We start from the raw sequence: 18816 nt of genomic DNA, 5'->3' as shown, positions 1-18816 counted from the left end.
ACATGTAGATATCATTTTCTGTTTTGTTTTATTTTCCTTCAAACCTAAATTGCATTGTCTATTTTAGGAGAAACATAACTTTAACATAACTTTTGTTTCTGTCAGATATTTTAGTAAAGATATTACAAAATATTTGCTGAAGTAAACACAAATTAATCCTATACATCAGCAGAAAAATCAATCACATTTGAAACAGACTACTTGTTTTGATTTTACTAAGACTATTATTAGGAAGAATTTATGGTAATTTTCAATGCTAGATTTTATAATCAATTATTTTAACAATGATTGAGGGGCTATTACACAAATTGTGGAATATGACATTTATATTTTGAAGCTGAAATCCCTACCTGCAAAAGTAACAGGTAAGGTGGCATGTGGGGTAACAGGTAAGAAAAACCTTCTCATTAATTTGGTCACATGCAAGAAAAGAAGTTTTAAAATTATATAAGAAAATAATACTCGTAAGCAATGTAAATAAAAAAATAAAACTCGTAAGCATTGAAAATATTTAGAGCAAACACTAGCTAATAAAACAAGGGCAACACAGGCAAGAATAGACTAATAAAAGGTTGAACTGCTCACCCCAGAAGGTGATATTCTACAAAATTCTTAGAGAACACTTTCTTTGTCAACTCTTTTTTATCAATCCCTTTGATTAATTTACAGAGCAAGTTTTTGCCAAGCTTGAAAAACTTGGAAATTAAACTTAATTGTTACAAAAGATCAGATTAGAGACACTGATTGTCACTGCTTTGGCAATCTTTCAGTAACAGAATATTAATTAATATTGTATGAGCTAGTGTCTTGACAAAGCAAAATGATAATAACCTTTCCAATACATATCAGATAATTTCTCTTTTTTGGTTCAGTTTTTGTCTTATGATCCAGAGAAGCATCAAGTGCTTGGATCAAATTTTCATGCATGCTATATTTATGTAGGATCTCAGTCCATCTGAATATACAAGTTGGATTGGCAGATACAATGACAATATATTGCTTCAGAAAATCTGTGAATACAAAATCAGTTATATAATTTTAATATCTTTAAACATTTTGTCACTTGTGTTCAAGACTTAGCCTTCATAATGGAACTTTTTTCCATAAAAACTAAAGAACTAAAGAAATAAGGCTGTAGATGCACAGAAATAATAATTTGTAAATTTGAGTATTCCTTTATAATCCAATTCTTTGCTGTATTTTTTTCAGCTGAAAGTAAGGATTTATTCTATTATAATATATTTCCATAGAATGAGCTTCATGTACATACAGCAAGATAAAACCATTGTTAAAATATCTTTAATATTGGAACATTATATATTAATGGCTCACAGATTAAACATTATGTCAGTTAAATAGATTAATTATTAAAGAGAAAATATGTTCTCTTTCGTCTGATTTTTTTTAATGTCTCAGTATTATATTTGTTCTTTCCAAACCTTTGTTCTTACAAATGCTGTTCATTTATTCAGAACAGTTTGTTTGCAAATTGATTTAATGATGATATTTTTAAGCATTTTGTAGAGCATGCCTACTAGTACATAGGCGTATATCCACACATTTGTTCTTTCACCTCCTTATCTATTGCCTAAATTAAGTAGATAAGATATTATGAAAAAAGATGGGCAAATGGATCATTTAAAAAGAGTTAATATGGCTAATTAAAATCAGGCTTAAAATACCAATTTATTCAAAATTTATAATAATGTCTTAATTTTTTATCTGGTTTATTAACAAAACTGGAGGATTATCTTTTGGAGGAAGTGCAAACCACAACTGCATGTGCTGTTTGAAATATATTGCATGGTATTTGGATTTGTAAATAAAAACAAATATAAAAGAAAGCTGACCAGAGTGGAATGTGGGTTGCAATGCATCGTTGCTCAGTTGGTCAGAGCATTGTGCTAATAACAAATATCACCAAGGTTGTGGGTTCCATCCCCATATGGCCATTCACTTAAGAGTTGGGCTTGATGATCGTTGTGGATGCCTTTCAATTCAGAATATTCTGTGATCTGTGATTTAGAGAATGGGGAATTTGGTCTTATAAACTGTGAACATGTAGAGGAATAGTGGCCACATTTTTCCAGTAGATTTATTAGATTGATTAAAGGGACACCAAAGCAATCTTTTTTAAAAATGCATAACTCAAACAAAATCCTATTTGCTCTAGAGAGAATATGAACTCTCACCTTTTGACAGCGCAGAAGTTTACTCCAGGGCCACTGGAATAACAGGCCAGCAGTAGCATAGGACAGGAAACTTTCAATGTGACTGAAAACCCTGGCTACAAAACACAGTTGGCACGGGGCTGGATTGCTGTCAAAGCTGCCAATCATCTCAAAAATTCAGTTTTATATGGCAGACAGAGATACATACACATACACACTCACACACATATGCCCATTTTTGAGATATCCAAATAATGTAATGTAGTGTACAAATCAATGCCAAAGCAGTTGAAAACACTAATGAACACAGCAGTTGCTTCCTTAGCTGCAGCTGAGGAATTAGCTGGTAAGAGCACTGCTCTCACAGGCAGCCATGGCTGTTGGGGGCAGCTCTGCAACAGCAGTGCTACATTGCCAAGAGCTACCCCAGAAAGGCTGTGGAAAAGGAAGCAACAGATTAAAGGCAAAGAAGCAAATACAGAAACAAACTCTTTGTGGTCCCTGCAATGCTTGAAGGGTATTTGATCAAGTATCAAAAGAGGAAGAAGTTCTAAAAGGGTGCTGTGCCCTTACAGGCTGCCACTTCTGGTGGAACAAACCCCCCACAAGACTTTCTTGTGGAACAGTAGTAATATTTATCCTGCTTCCCATGCTTCTGCCTAATCTCTCATTAATGACTGCAATGGCCAAACAAACTCTTTCTTTTTGTTTGAATGCATTTCAAGGAGAGCGAGGTGTGTGATCTGACAGCAATTTTATCGTGTTTCAGTTTTCTGCAAAGATTTTTATTCCCCTCTATTTTGCAGATTTCTTTATAATGGGCATTTTTTGCTGAAAGTGTTTTTGTATTCATTTTATTTGCATTGTGGGAGTAGCAAGCATGAACTGAATTGTGTCCATTGCTGGGAAAGGCAAGTCTTAGATCTGAGATGCAGAGCCTTACTATGATGCAGCTATAGAAGTATGTTTTAATATGCATATAGCTGTATCAGATTTTAAGTAAAACTTCTTCACCTAGACTTACGATACAAATTAATAATCTTTATAAAATTACATTTTAGAGAAAATTTAATTATGCTCTGATATTCTTTTGTTCCTAATTCTTACCCTTCTACCTCTTAGTCCATCAATGTACCTGAAAGCTCCTGGCAAGTGATGCAGGACCTGGTCTCCAAATCTCAATTGCCCTATTATCCACTGCTTTGTCCTGGGCCCTCTTCCCCTTCCTCTTCTTTATATTATAAATACTTCAGGGGATGGAGCATCCTTTATTTATGTTTGTACAGTGCTATGTAAATATAAAGTGCTATAAGTATATGTTGGTTTTAAATATTTATATTCTACTCATAAAATTCAGTGCAGTCAGCAAAATACTGAAGTAGAGGTTCAAAAATTCCCTAAATGCCTCTCTCACAAGCACCTCCAGAAGGACCTTTTTTATCTTTGACAAAGAGGTAGATGGAATAATTTAAATATTTAATAGATTTTTACTTTACAGGTTGCCATGTTTTTCTATAAATAAATCATTTTTGAGAATAAAATATTAAGGTGTGCTTTGTTTATATGAAAGTACCTTTATATCTACTGCATCTACACTGTTCACTAGCATTGACACCCAAAAATAGTGAACTCCACCTGTTTCTTCAAATCTCTTATGGTTTTTTTTTAATATATTTTTATTCTATATTTTATATAATGTTTTATGTAGTTGTGACTCCTGGGAACATCTAATGCTTATGGTGAATAGAAATATAGTGCAGCCATTTTGAGTACTTCTAAGTCAATCTGAGGGAATTCTAGTTTTGTGTCTACACTTCCTAGGCAACAAAATAAACATGAATAATTCTAGAGATTTTTCAATTTCCCAAAGAGTTCACCATTGTTCAGTGATTTGTAATAAAATACTAGATTCCCATTCTGTTCTAAATCAAATCAGAAATTTTCCACAGACTTTGAAGAGATGGGAGCCAGTATTGTAAAGCTCAACCACAAACAAAAAATCCCTATATTTTGAGAAAACCTCTGCTGATTGAGGACCTAATTGACAAAACCTTTGGACACTGAATGTGGAGTCTGGGAATCTGGAATCACAACCTCAAGACATCTTGCCCGACATATGCTTAAAATTTTTAAAACCATTACTGATTTTGACATCCTAGTTCCTAAGGGGTTTAAATTTCTTCCTCTAAAAATACCAGAAATGTTCAGTCAAATCTCCTAACAGATTAACTGTTATCTCCTATTTTACTTCCACTAGGATATACCAAATAAACAACTTTATGCTTTCCTTATCTAAGCAGAGAATGCACATATACTCTGCTCTGAGGTTCAAGTGCCTTCAAAATATTCTGTAAGAATTAACCTTAAGTTTTTGCCATTTCAGTGGCATCAATTCATCAGAGTATGAGAATGATCCTGTAGGAGGAGACCCAAACAAATTTTTAGGTCAACTATGACAAATATTTTTTGCATACAGGTAACTAATAAGTCTGTTTGTTTTCTTCTTAGGGCACATTGAATCCCTACTGTGTGCTGTGGGATGATTCAAGAATGTAAGTGACAGATTTTTGCTTCTATTGCTACAGCTCAAATATTACAAAGTACCTAACAATATTTAAATAGTTGGTCAGTAAACGGGTTGATACAAGGACAGAGAAAGTGAACCTTTGACAGACTGGAAGTACTGAATTCTCCAGTCACTTGGCTTCCTTTATGCAGATATAGAATCTGAAATATTGCAATATCTCACCAGAAAGAGACTACTTACATAGTAATTTTAATTTGCTTTTTCAAGGTTAAAATTAGAATGGCTAAGGACTGTAGTTCCTTCATGGTAGTTGCTGGGCAACAGGCAAGTGGGTAAACGATGAGACAAATAACTAAGGAAGACTCACATTTCTGTTACTGCAGGGAGAAATGCAATTTTCAAGTGTGATCCCCACAGCAATCTTCATTTTAGTAGGCTCAAATTTTCATTTAAGTTCATTAAAATAATAGCTGTATACTAAGCAGTGAAATCTTACTATTAGTCTTCTACATTTTTTAGTCGATAAAATTGTTTCCCTTCTATAGCAAAAAATAAATATCTGTTTCCCTTCTATAGCAAAAAATAAAATGTTGCTCTAAGAAAGCAAACTGGTAAAATCCAGTTGTGGTTTAAAATTGATCCCAGGTTTGTGCAGTTGTAATTTGCTGCATTAATCTTTCACAGTAAATTTCCCATTAAGGTCAAGGTGAACTTTGCATCGATGCAGATTGTTTCAAGAAGGATCCCTATATGGTTGCCAGGTTATTGTTTTTTTAAAGGCGATGTTGTACTTCTTATTCAGGTATATTATATATGTCTTATAATACAGACTTATCTAAAGTGTTAGAATTGCATGATTTTTGTGATTTTGTGAGTGTTTTTATCCTTGAGTTGGATTTACACCAGCACACTGATGGCTGAGAAACAGCATTATGGTACAGAAATGTGAAACTTTGGACATGATTCTAGAAATCTTTCCAAATACAAGTAGTACCATGGTCTGTGCCTCTGCAAAGAATCATAATTTGCCAGTAACATCATGGTATTCCATTTCTATTAAATCTGTAGAATGAAGTACATACTTCCTAATATGCATTATTAGGAGCACATAAAATGCAAAAGATTTGGACCACATTCTTTGTTTTCTCTTCACAGTATTTTGCTTATACAGGTGTGATACAGTGCTTTGTTTATAATTTTTCATATGGGTTACTTTCAGTACTGTGTATTTAGAGCACATGCTCTGATTTCACTGTTCCAGTCCAGAATATCAAAGGCACATTTGAGTGTAATTAGACTGCTAAAAAAAAAACACTCCAACACCATGCTGCATATTTAACAATGTGATTAAAATATTTTATTCACGTATTTGGGAGGAATGTGTGAAGTAGTTGCAAACAAATGCATTTTGTACTTGCCGCTTGTTTTGTATTTCTCTTAGTATTTTTTATGAAGTTCAGTGCTACATATATGTACTACTTTCAATATGATTTGGAATCTAGATTGAAAAGTAAACTGGTGAAACATCTAAAATTTACATAAAGCTTACATAAAATTGTCTGAGGTTTTGAAGGAGAAACATGTGCTTTTGGGTTCTGAAGGATATAGTTTCTAGGCATATTATTTAATACTAGATATTAAACATGTTAGAAAATATGAAGACTGGGGGTGTTCTTGGAGATTTGTCTTTTTTTTTAAGTGATATGAGCCCTGAAATATGCCCAATAAGATGTGATGCAGCAAGGTCTGCATGTACACCAGTGTCACTTCTTTTGAAAATGTATGTGTGATATTTTTTGAGAATGTGACATTATCTCTTATCAGAATGTGCAAGAGCAAGAGCAAATTTCTACTTTTTTCATCCATTCCTTTGGAGAATATCTCTTAGCTTATTCAAAATATATTTTTGTCATTTTTATTATTTTGTTTCTTTTTTCATTTGGACCATTTTATTTGTATTTGTATTTGGTTAGGAATATTTCAGAATTTGTACTTTGACAGTGTGAGCTTTTAAATTATGAAAGTTCTGCAATGCTGAGTCAATTTCTATCATTTATAAATCTAAACAAATAAATATGTAGAGGACTATACAATTAGTTAGGTGCTCATGATTATGTTGGGTTCTTGGTGGATTGGTTTTCTTTTATTTTTCTACTTTTTCTAAGTCTCAAGAATTACTTATCTTCACCAACAGGCAACTGGATTTGATGGATTAATAGCCTAATTTACGTTGCAAATCTTAGAGAGCTGTGATGTACTCATGTCCTTCCAAACGGGATAAGGTTTGCATAACCAGGACTTGGCAAGCATTTTGGAATAAACCCAACAAAAAGTAGTCTGCTTTAGCTGAGGGTGCTTAGCTAATCAATAGTCTGTCATGAGTCAGGTGCTTTAAATTAAGTGGTTTTCAGATGAAAACTGTGTTTTCTTTTATCATTGGTATCTATCCAGCAGCAACCTCTAATGGGTTTTTCCACCTTTTTAGCCACTTCTCCCACACCTTTATCTGCATTGGAAATTCACATTTGGTAAATTATATTCCTTCCACTGATCTTGTCAGTTTAATACTTCTCCAGCAGCAAGGAAGGCTTTATCTACCTGGATTTGGACATGATTTCAGGAGATTGAATAATGATTACAGTTCTCTAACTTCCATCCTTGAAGAAAGTTCTGGATCTCTGAGATGTTTAATCACACCAGATCATCAAGCTTATTCTACTACCATTGGTATCTGTGACAATTTTGTCATCCTAACTTCGGTAAAAGTAGTTTTCATCCATTCTTTCTATGAGATTTGGTGATTCTTCCCTCTGATTATGTTTTCCAAGAATTCCCATTTATCGAGCTGACAGCCTTGTGCCCTTCTGTAGGCATCTAGTCAAATGTGTGTACAATATTGGGACAGTGGAACTCAAGAATAAAATAATAAAATAATATGTCATGTATTAAACTCAATCCAATAATGCAACATTTTATTTCAGTTTATTATCCCAAAATATAGAGCATATCTCTCTGTGATGATTGAAACCAGGCTTTTTTATAATTTCTAGTGCTTCCTTTGATACTTCCAGCTTCCCTATACAAAGCTGGTAGCATCACTTGTGTGTAAGTGGTGATTTTTCCCCCTCAGAAATGAGTAATAACTTCACCTACTCATTTCAGAAAATGTATTCAAATGTTGCCTTCAGTAAAATCTCAGGATCTTGAATGCTTCTCCATCTAGTTCATAGGAAAATTCTTGGAATATTTTTACTTAACATTCTAAGAAGAAACAATTCAGTTTCTTAAACCAATCAACCAAAAAAAAAAAAAAAAACAGAAAGAGTTGTGTCTTTTCTTTTTGCATTATCTAGCATGAGCAAACAATCCCCACTCTCAGGAACTGTTTATGATCCATTAGTTCAAGAGTCTCAGTCCACAAAGAGAAGGAAAAGGAAGGAGTTGGTCAGGTACTAGCACTGCAGAAGTGATTTTAACGATTTTAAGATGAAACAAAACTTGAAAGCTTTTCTTTGTCTTTCCTAGCTTTCTGGAAAGGAAAACAAGAAAGGATAGGGAGGCAGCAAAAACAGTCTCAACCTACAGTTGGGTCACCTGTCCTGGCTGTGTCTCCTCCCAGCCTCCCAAACACTCCCAGCCTCCTCACCAGCATGGCAGCACAAAAAGCAGAAAACACGTTGGCTCTGTGTAAGCCCTGCTCAGCAGTAACAAAAACATCTCTATATTAGCAACCCTGTGTTCAGCACAAATCCAAAACATAACTCCATAGTAGCCACTGTGAAGACAATCAATTCTATCTGAGGCAAAAGGAGCACAATGGATCTCTAGCATCTATGAAAGTTTGGCCTGACCAAATCAGTTATTTGTCTTAGAGGACCCGGCCCCTGGAATCTTGAACCAGGTGCAGAATTCAAAACACAGTAGGAGGCTGTAAAGGTGCCACAATACTGAATGTGGGAAGTACCTCCCTCACATGCAACCCTCAGCTATCACCACTGCAGTGAGGGCCGGGAAGGTGGGGTAGATGTGTTGGGGCACAGAGTGGAAGTGATATCTCATATGGCAGTTTCTAGAGTCACCAACTGAGTAGCAAAATAGTGCAGCTGGTGTTTGTTCTTTTAGAAACGTGTTGGACATAATGTGGGCACGTGTGCTCTCCACAGGACAGTCAGCTGTTGCCGATGTGCTCCACATCTGTATGCAGTGCAGCACAACGTCTCACAGCACTGGGTAAGGAAAGGGCTTTAGTATTCTGAAGGTCTCTCTGCCAGTTGCTGCAGAAGGGTGTTATAGCAGTATGGCAGCATTTTATTTGACCATATGTGTGCTCATAATAGCTTGTGCCTGCTGACTATACAGTTGGAAGAAGTACAATGCAATTAGCTGAAATTTTTAATATTGCAAGAATTTTGACCTGGTTCAGTTTCAGATTAGGACAAGTAGTACATCTGCTCTATTTTTTTTCCATATTGCTATGCAAGTTTCCATGGGCAGGGGCTTAGATTTTCTACCCTTAAACTATATGAAAGTATGAATACCCATATATGCAAAATGACAAAATGCATACATTTATATAACTTTTTGATTACACTCTAGACATATTTTAGCATCCTCCATTAAAGAGGGTTAAAAAAAGTTTACAATTACTTTTTTTTTAGTTATCCCCTACAGCTTTTAATTTTTTTTTCTCCCGTTGTCCCTGGATACAAGTTTGGAGAAATAGTCCAATAAATGAGAGTCTACCAGCTAATTTTCTGCAACTCAGCTTTTCAATGTAAACTTGTATGCACACCAACAAACAACTTATGCATTTTGTTGCCTGGTGGTAAAATTTACAGCGAACACCAATCTGCTATGTCTCCCTCCTCTCCACTTTGATTTTTAAAACTAGATCAATGGACCACTAAAGGTTTAGGCTTTTTTTTTTGTCCTAGCCTTTAAACCTTTGAAAATAGGTTTGACAACTCTTAATAACTTTTTTCAAAATGTGTCAAACTAATCATCAAATCATTAGAATATCTTAAGTCAGAATTTTCTTCTGAAAATATTAATAGCAACCTCTCTCCTCTCCTTACTTTATGTTAGTTCACAGTCATATTGCTTTTGTCCCCAGAAAGATTGAGGAAGTTGAATGACAGTAACTATAGTTTGGCAGTACATGCCAGATAGAGCTTTGCTTCTTCCACTGACTACAGTCAGTCTTGTTGGTCCAGCTTTACAGTCAGACTTTACTCCTGGCACATTTTTCAAGGCAGAAAATTCTCTTTCTATGTTAGTTTCTATGCATATGTCCATTAATGAAGTTGAAAGATAAATGCCTCCTGGAACTCCTGTTTTTCTGAAGAACTTTCCATACTGGAACCTGTGTAACAGCACACTGCATGTTGTATCCCTGATAGTCCTGCATAAAGACTTGGAAGACTTTACAGAATCGTGTTCTTTTTCATTAAAACAGTATGACATGAAAAACCTGATCCAAACTCCTTTGCAGACAACCAAAAGGCTTTGACTGATTTGAATCAGATCAGATCAAGTGAAGAACCATGCAAGCCATGTAAGACCTATATTTAAAAACTTTTAAATTCACAAACTGCTAAGATTATACTGTAATGTAGAACATTAATTCTGAAATATTGCACAATATAAATGGAGGTTCTTTATGTTGAAAAAGAGTCAGATCAAAATTTTCTTTGCTTAAGTCACACAAAATGAATCAGTATATATGGGAGGAATTTATAATTTAGTACTTTTTTTATAACACTGCTCTTCACTAACACCTACACGGCCATGAACAGAGCTTACACGGTGTACTGAGACTTATAACAAAAAAAAAAGAAATCAAATTAATTCCTGATAATAAGTTCACTTTTTAATTCTTACAGGGTGATTAATCAACTCCATTTGTTGAGAATTCAATTGCTATTTATTGCTGTTATGTAAATGTAGATTTTTCACAAACTAAAAATAGTGTTTTCTTGTAATATCAGGCAATTTAAATTCTGGACTGTAACTAAAAAGAACCAGTGATTGTATCTTCCTAATCAAATTTAGAAATTATAATTGGACTTTTGACAGATTCTTAGTGTATAATGAGGACAAAAGATAATTGAGTAGTTTAAATAAACTTCACTACAGGAAAAAATCAGCCGTAATTTGGTTTTGTATCTAGGTTTCCAGAAAAATTCATGTATCTTACTAGGTCAAATAAAATTCAGTTGTTTTTTTCTTAATGAAACTTCACCAAGAAATGCAAAAAACAGGATCTGGAGATCCACCATGGCGCTGGCCTTGGGCTGACTTGTAGAAGGAAACGTGTACCAAATAGCACAGCTTTCAAAAGTACAAAATAGCACAATTGAAACTGCAAAAGTTTAGCAGCCTTTCTTATTTATGTCATGTACCTCTTAAAAGTTTTTACACTTGCAAATTTAAAAGCAATTTAACACAGAGGTTCATACCATTCTCCCTGGTTTACATCTAGGGGAAACTAGAGCATGATGAAAGCAAAGCTGTTCATCCAAGTTCACTCATGGTAGAGTTCCAAATTCCTGAGTCCTATGTGACAATGTTTCCCACCTCTTCTCAAAGCCAATATCATTCTCCTGCCATGAAGCAGATCTCTGAAGTTTGAATAGTTTTATAATGATATTTCTCTTTTTTTTTTTTTTTCTCTCATTCATTCTGATGATCTCAGGACTGTGGTCTGTTTTGGAGAATTTAGCTCTGTTTATCCAACAGAAGTAATGCAGAAGCACTAAAGGTCCTTGTATTATACCATCATTAAATAAAAATAAAACCTACTTATGCCACCAAAGAAGTTGAATAATCTGGGGAATATTTGCTTGTCCATGTGAGAAGAGCTGTGCACCTATTCCTTTGAAAATAGGGGTACAGATCATGTGCATAAAATTGCTTGTAAGTAAATAATATTATTTGTTACTTTTAAATTTATTTGCAGTCAGTACAAAAAAAAAAAAAAAAAAACGCCCAACAAAACAGAACTACAACTGGTATAAATATAGGTAGTTGTAGAATTATGATAAGGAAAATATAATACAATACCATACAATGTAATTTTTTAACACTTGCAGAGTGTAGGTTTGCTTGTCTTTACTTGAAAATGTGTATATCTAATTCTCCTGAATTACTAAGTAATCCCTCTGGTGAATCAAACATCATGTAATTCATTGAAGTCTGGTCTGTCTTACAACAAGTGATTTTTGGCAAAATGACCTTAAATAAATATTTGAAAGTATGTTTTAAAATTCATCTTAGAGGTCATCTTCCAACTCTATCAGTTGTTCTTGAATTGTCAACATTGAAATTTTATCTCTGACTGATAAAACTGTAAAAACTACATCAAAACCAGTCAAACACATGTCCACTGTAAGTCTGCCATATGTTACCAATCTCTATCACAAATATACATGTTCTAATGCTGTATCAGCATCTCACTGACCTCTCACGTGTCTTTACACATAATTAATCTTTTGCTGAATCTCTGAGCCAAAGTTGAGTAAGATGAGCAGATTCAGTTAAATCTCTTCCTGGACCAGTCACTAGAGGGAAGCAAAGACCTTCACGTGCCTGTTCATGACGTCAATCAATGTGTATGTCCTCACTGACAAAATCTGGTCAGTATTCAATCTAAAAATTTTAAAAAGGCTTATTTGGTAAAAAATAACTCTTTCAAAAAAAAAATTCTGTGTGGGTTATTTCCAGAGGCCATTGTCGTTAAAATATAGAGCTTTTTGTGAGTCATGTTTTCAGAATTTGAATCTAGACACAAAATTCAGTGTAGAGTGGATAAAGAAGACAGGTTTAAGATTTTCAGGCTTTGAAGTGTCCCAATATTCAGAAAAATACATTGAAAGATTAGTAAAGTAGTAGCTATGCACTTGCATCATGTTACAAAATCTAAGATAAAGTACAGTGTTTTCTTGATATCTTTTTGTTGATTCTCCCTTAGTCATCCATGCTTCCATTCCAATTTTTTTCCTTTTGTAAATCTCATCCTGTATAACCAATTCTTCAGTATATACCAGATAACAGGTCAAAAGAACATCAAGTCATTAAATAAGACTACATCATGTACTCTGTCTCAGCACAGAGAAAGCATAACAGGTGTATCTATCAACTCATATTTATCTTACTATTTATGACAGATTATACATGGAGGAGGTTTACCATATACTATATTTTTACTGTAGTTAATTCAATCCAGTTCTACTTAGTGAGGATGCAACTCAATTTACCATTCTCTCCCATAAGCTAGGCTGGTTTAATTCCTTTAAAACAGAAACATTTGAGGGAAATGTTGCATTTGATAAAGTGGCCTTTGATTAAAGGAATATATCTGATATGAATTGAATTAGCTATAAAACTGAAATGACCAGAAACAAGGATAAAAATAATGTTTGTGGGTTTATCAGTTTGAATTCTAAATTATTTAAAGATTGCAGGGACAATATTTGTACAACTTATCCATTTGAATAGAAGATCTCTTATTAAGCTTAAGCTATGCTGGGTGGCCAGACCTTAATGAGAATAATACAAATGTATATCAGGATTTAAGTGAGTTTCAATGGAAGGTAATATGCTAGATGAAGAGCTCCAAGCAAAGCAATTTCACAGAAAAACCAAAACTGTTGTGTTGAATAGCTGCTAGATTATGACTAAATAGATTTTTAGCTGAAAGCATGGTGTAGTTGTGATGGTTTTTTAATGTTATCATCATCTTCTCTGATAATGTTGAGTAAGAGAAATTTTCTGTATAGCTAGTTAATGAAATGTAATATACATATACATTCAAGTGCATGTGCTGGGAATAATATTCTGCAATCGTGCTATTATTCAAAGTAATGGAGTACATAATATAATTCTAAATTTCACAGGCTGTAGTTATAATTCTTGATGCTACATGTTATCCTAATGATGCAATTTCTAGTGGTTGTCTTTTCTGTTCTATCTACCCATAACTCTGGAAGCAAAACAAAATATCTCTGCATGTAACAAAAACATGCATCAAAATGTCATCATGTGACTGTCAGTTCATGACTTAACATGAATATGATCCTGATGTCAAGTTTACTAATAGATCCTTAGATGGCTCAGGCTTAAAGATGGATTTGGAAAATAGAACTAGAATCACACTGCAGGTATTAACACAAATCCAGGAGTCATTCCATCAACATGAATGGCAATAATTAAGGAATTGCATGTACTGACATGTAGAGCAATAGAGAACTAGAAAAAAAATATCACTGCTTATAATGAATCTGATATATTTGTATGCTTAACCTGTAAAGAGTTCATTATTTTGACCAGACTTAAAACCAAATCCTTTAGGTTTATACTTAGTCAGAATTGCTATTTCATTGAAATATAGAGCTATTAAACATCTTTTTAAAATGTTGGTGTGTACTTCTTTGATACCTTCTTTGATACCTACTCAGTTTTAATCTTTATTCACAAAAATAAGCTATGATTTTAATTCATCAAAATAGCTTAAAAGGTAAATATATAAAGTATGAGATAATAACACAAACAAAAATGCTTAAAACAAAAAAGAATTATTTCATTTGCAGAACTTCTGATTGTATTTAGCCAATATAGTGCCGTGCAGCTAGTAGAGAAATTCTGAAAAGAAAGCAAGAGTCAGCAGCATTCAGAAAGCAGTCTAATCTCTTTTTAAGCAGTTTATACTCTAAAAGTTGTAGCATGCACAGGAGAAAGTTGATAGTATCTTTTTCTATGCACATCACATCTTCAGCCCATTCTTCCCCTCCCTCCCACTTTTTCTTGTAAATGGACAGCCAAACATCTGATGTTTTGGGTACACAATTGTGTGTGCTTACGACATACTTCTTCATTCTATGTACATGCAGAGGTTAAAATCCTTGAAGAATAAAGCATGTAAAAATATTTGCCACGACCCCCTCAAGAAGTACAATTAAAAATATTAAACATCCATTTCTTTATTTTATTATACAGCAAAGCATGCTCTTTATACTGCAATGTATATTTATCTGATGGCAGGTTCTACATGCTCTCAATGTAATTTATATTGGAGAACATATACTGATCTTAAATTAGAAAACAAACACCTCTTGTATATTGCCTCTGCTTTGTTGCCAATGCAAGAGAAAAGCAATGCTAAATCTACAAAACCACCTGTTTTTCTCTCTTTGTCTACCTATCTATCTAGCTAGCTAGCTAGCTAGCTAGCTATCTCTTTGTCTATCATGTGTCTGTCATTAATCTTTCTTTACTTACTTTGCCTGTACAGTTGACTGTTAGAATATGTTTTATTTTTGTTTTTTCATCTGAAGCAGACTATTCTACCCTCATATTTTTGTAACTCATTTACACAAGAAAAATGTTATTAGACATGACATTCTTTTCCTCTGAGGTTCTTCTAGTAGATAGAAAAATTTTCATCACAGTCAAGGAAATATATGGATTTCTAAATATCATAGTGAGTTAGTGTTTCAGCCAAAATTGGAGAACAAGGTGCTCTTAGGTCCACAACTATGTGACCTAGCCACCAGAATCATCTGTCTTTCTTTGGTCTAGAATATGTCTAGCACCTGTGAAAGGACCCATGTGATTCTCACCTTCCTGCAAAAATAGAAACATCTCTTGTGTGTCATTTTAAGGAGCTATGAAAGACTAGTGTGTAGATGCACAGCTATCTAAGAATGATGATAGAAGATGAAATCCCAGACAAAGACCATCTTAATCTCTGGAAAACATGGAAGTCGCTTGTTCAGACAATTGTGGAGAAGAGCCAGGGAGAACTGGGAGTGAGGTGAGAAGGTGAGAAGGCATTTGCTGACACATTCTGCTGTGAATGGAGTTTCTATGGATGCTGGGCATTCTATTTTAGAGATACCCTTCTGTTACAACCTCTCCGTGCCGCTGCCAACTCAAACTATTATCCAAATGTCATTTTATAACCTATACAACTAATGCTCCTTTTGGTTTGACTAGACCTTTACAGTTTACTTTGATTAATCCAATTGTTTCTGAGAAAATAAATATCACTGAACCAAGGAAAACCCAGGTCAATGTTCTGAGGAAGTGAATAATTTTTTTTGTATTATTTGTGTTTGATTTTGAAGTATAGGTCATCAGTGGTCAACTTTAAAGCTGATGTTTTTAATAATTTCTCTTCTGGATTTCTTTTCTGTTTAGTTTTGTGTAAGAGAAGGTATTTTTTGGATATGTTAATGTGTTTGAATAGGCCTTAAATTTAAGGGTTAATATTAAAGCCTCAATTTAGATACCCTAATTCAAGCATGTAGAACAATTTCAGTATATGTGTACAGAAGATGAGAGAAAATACACCTTCAAAGCAGGGGAAGGCACCAGAAGACTTCTTTAGTAGTATTTTAGTAGTACTTCTTAGTAGGAAATTTAATCAATTACTAACAGCAGAATTGACTACATAATTGAGAAAACACTCAGATGTTTATAGCTGCAAGTGCCGCTGTCATGGGGTACCATATACAGGTAAAGTGTCCTCTAGGCCCTATAGACTGTACTGGTGAGATTGGAAACTTAAAAATTTTACATACCTATAGGTACTTCTATTTAGAAGTTTCCATACCAGACTGAATTCTGCACTATATATAAATTTCTACCTCAGCATATGGATTTTAAATTATGTCCTTGGGGTAAACACATACTTAACAAAGAGATAAGGATGACCTTTTGTAAAATAACCCATGGCCAAGGTCTTTGTGGAGTACTAAGGATTCTCACAGCTTTTTCTTTCCAGGAGACAGCCCTGACCATCAGACTACAAATAATGATCTCATAAAGCTGTGTAAAAATAATAAGCATAATGTAAAATATGGAACATATGCTATTGACATTGAACTCACAAGACTAGGTATAGAAGAAAGAGGTTCAGAAATAAATTAACATGTTATGTCATTAGTTTTTAGAGATAGACATTTTCCAACTTTGTAAATTCATTGTTAAGGACATAGTGACAATCAATAACTTTATGAAGGAAACGTCCTCCAAAGGTAACATAGAAAATAGCCATATCTTGTCAGAGGACAGGCAATACATTGGGTAAAGTTAATACTGGAAATATGAAATCAATTTGATAGGCATTTTTGAATAAAATAAAAGTAGAAATGAGTCCTCATAAGGAATAAGACACGCTCTGAAACATAATGTCTAATTTCTAACACATAGTTTGTAGTGAGAATCAGGATATAATAAAATAATGCTTTGCCTTCTCTCCACACTTGGGTAAGATACTAAAAAATGTATATTTGTGATCCTACAAGGTTGATTATGTTCCCAATAGCATTTTTGAGGCATTTTCTGCCCTGTTTACAGACCTATTTATGAAGTGAAAGAACTTTAATGTATTATCAGCCTTCCATCATGTGATCACCGTTAACAAGCAGAGATTACAATAAAGTTGCTTAAGTGGTACACAGTCAATCATTATCATTATAACAGCTGTTAAATGAAATGGTCTGATATTCACCATAGTCTTGCATAACTTTTTGAATGCCACAATTGATATTGAACAAATTATTGTATTACTGAAGTGAGAACAAGCCTAGGATTTCATACATGTGACAACACTTTGGTGGGCATTTTTTCTCCTTTGGTGGGGATTTTTTTCCTTTTTTTTTTTTTTTTTTTTTTGTTTTGTTTTTGTTTTTGAACTGCAACACAACATTTCGTGTGGTTTTAGGTAGTTTTTCAGATTTCTTCTTTTTTTAGATTTTGATTCCTGTCACAATATACCACTAATGACTTTATACAGGCAAAGATTCACTCAGGCAAACATTTCTGGCCATTGCTGTATTTTTCAAGCAGTGAGATGGTCTGACTTTTGTGAAGCAGGAAACCTAGTCTGATTCTGCATTGTGACACAAATTGAGAATACAAACTTCCCATGACTTTTTTAATACCAGTTATAGTTCAATGGTTTTGATTGCCTCTCAAATCATTTCTTAGAGGCCAAAACCTGAGAAATAACCTTGTTAACCTTTCTTAATTAAAGTGTACTCTAAAACATAAAAGCTGTAGCTGAATGGCTGACATCACACTCCCCTTTCCCCTACCCACTGTTATTTTGTCATGTGAATTGAAATTAATTTTATAAGACAGCAGTCACACCTACAAGTAGAACCCATTTAGGTGCAAACATCCTGGTTGCAGGGATTACCTATGTCAGCAAACAGGACTACCTAGCAAGAAAACTGATTAACAATGAAACATGACCAGGTGCATTATAAAAAGCCTTTAATGAGTTGTGTCTTATAAATATTCCAAAACTGGTTTTCTCTACCATGCACTGAGTAATTGCTGTCATGTTTGGAATTTGCTTGCTCTCAGTTCTCACTTAAACTTCGTATTTTAGTCTCTTCTTCAGTATGCTGTACAGGACATAAATTCTGATCATCATTAAATCACTTTTTTATTACATTTTATGCATTCTTTCCAGAAGGATGTGTAAAAATAATGAAATTTTAGTCCAAGGGATATTTTGCCCTTTACAATAATGTAATCAGTGAAACGTGTGGAAACTCCCAGGCAGTTACTTGAGTGGTAAAAGGCAACGAATAACATAAGGATCATATTTCTTTCCAGAGGGAAAAAAGTTCTGGTTAACAAATAATTCAATATTTACTTATTTTGCTCTTGTGCATACAATCAGGTAACTTAGAAATATCTATCTAAAGTTATTTTTACTTTAGCCTATGTGCTTTTTTTCCTCAATCTTCTGGAATAGTGACATATAAAGTAATTTTTTAGTTCTGCAGATAATGTTCCTTGTGTTTTCAACTTGCTTTCCAACTGGGTGAAAATGCTAGACTTTTTTACAAGTACTATGTCAATGATAGTTGCAAGTTTTTTCCATGAACTATGAGAAGAGCAGATTAGCCTCTACTGCTAAATATTATTGAAAAATTGTAAACCAAAACCATAATATAGGAGAATGCTATATAGCAGACATTCCCGTTAGTTATGTAAGTGGGTTCATTACCTTCAGTCTATGTGAGTTTAGTTTGATATCTGCACATTAAATGAACTTGTCTGTCAAATTATTGGCACTGATTGTCTACCTAAATTTAAGCTCCT

The 18816-nt window shown here is 33.9% G+C and overlaps 1 protein-coding gene across 7 annotated transcripts in view; it reads left to right on the top strand.

Annotated features, from left to right (window-relative positions):
- ADGRB3 (adhesion G protein-coupled receptor B3) overlaps positions 1-18816 on the top strand; it is a 443727-nt gene that overhangs the window by 262924 nt on the left and 161987 nt on the right. For all 7 annotated transcript variants that reach the window (XM_030946507.1, XM_030946501.1, XM_030946504.1 and 4 more), the window contains one exon: positions 4680-4723. In XM_030946507.1, coding sequence (XP_030802367.1) covers positions 4680-4723 — 44 coding nt within the window. The remainder of the gene's footprint in view (positions 1-4679; positions 4724-18816) is intronic.

The sequence above is a fragment of the Camarhynchus parvulus genome, chromosome 3 (assembly GCF_901933205.1).
Source record: "Camarhynchus parvulus chromosome 3, STF_HiC, whole genome shotgun sequence".
Lineage (NCBI taxonomy): Eukaryota > Metazoa > Chordata > Aves > Passeriformes > Thraupidae > Camarhynchus > Camarhynchus parvulus.
This window is presented reverse-complemented; position numbering and strand designations above follow the sequence as displayed.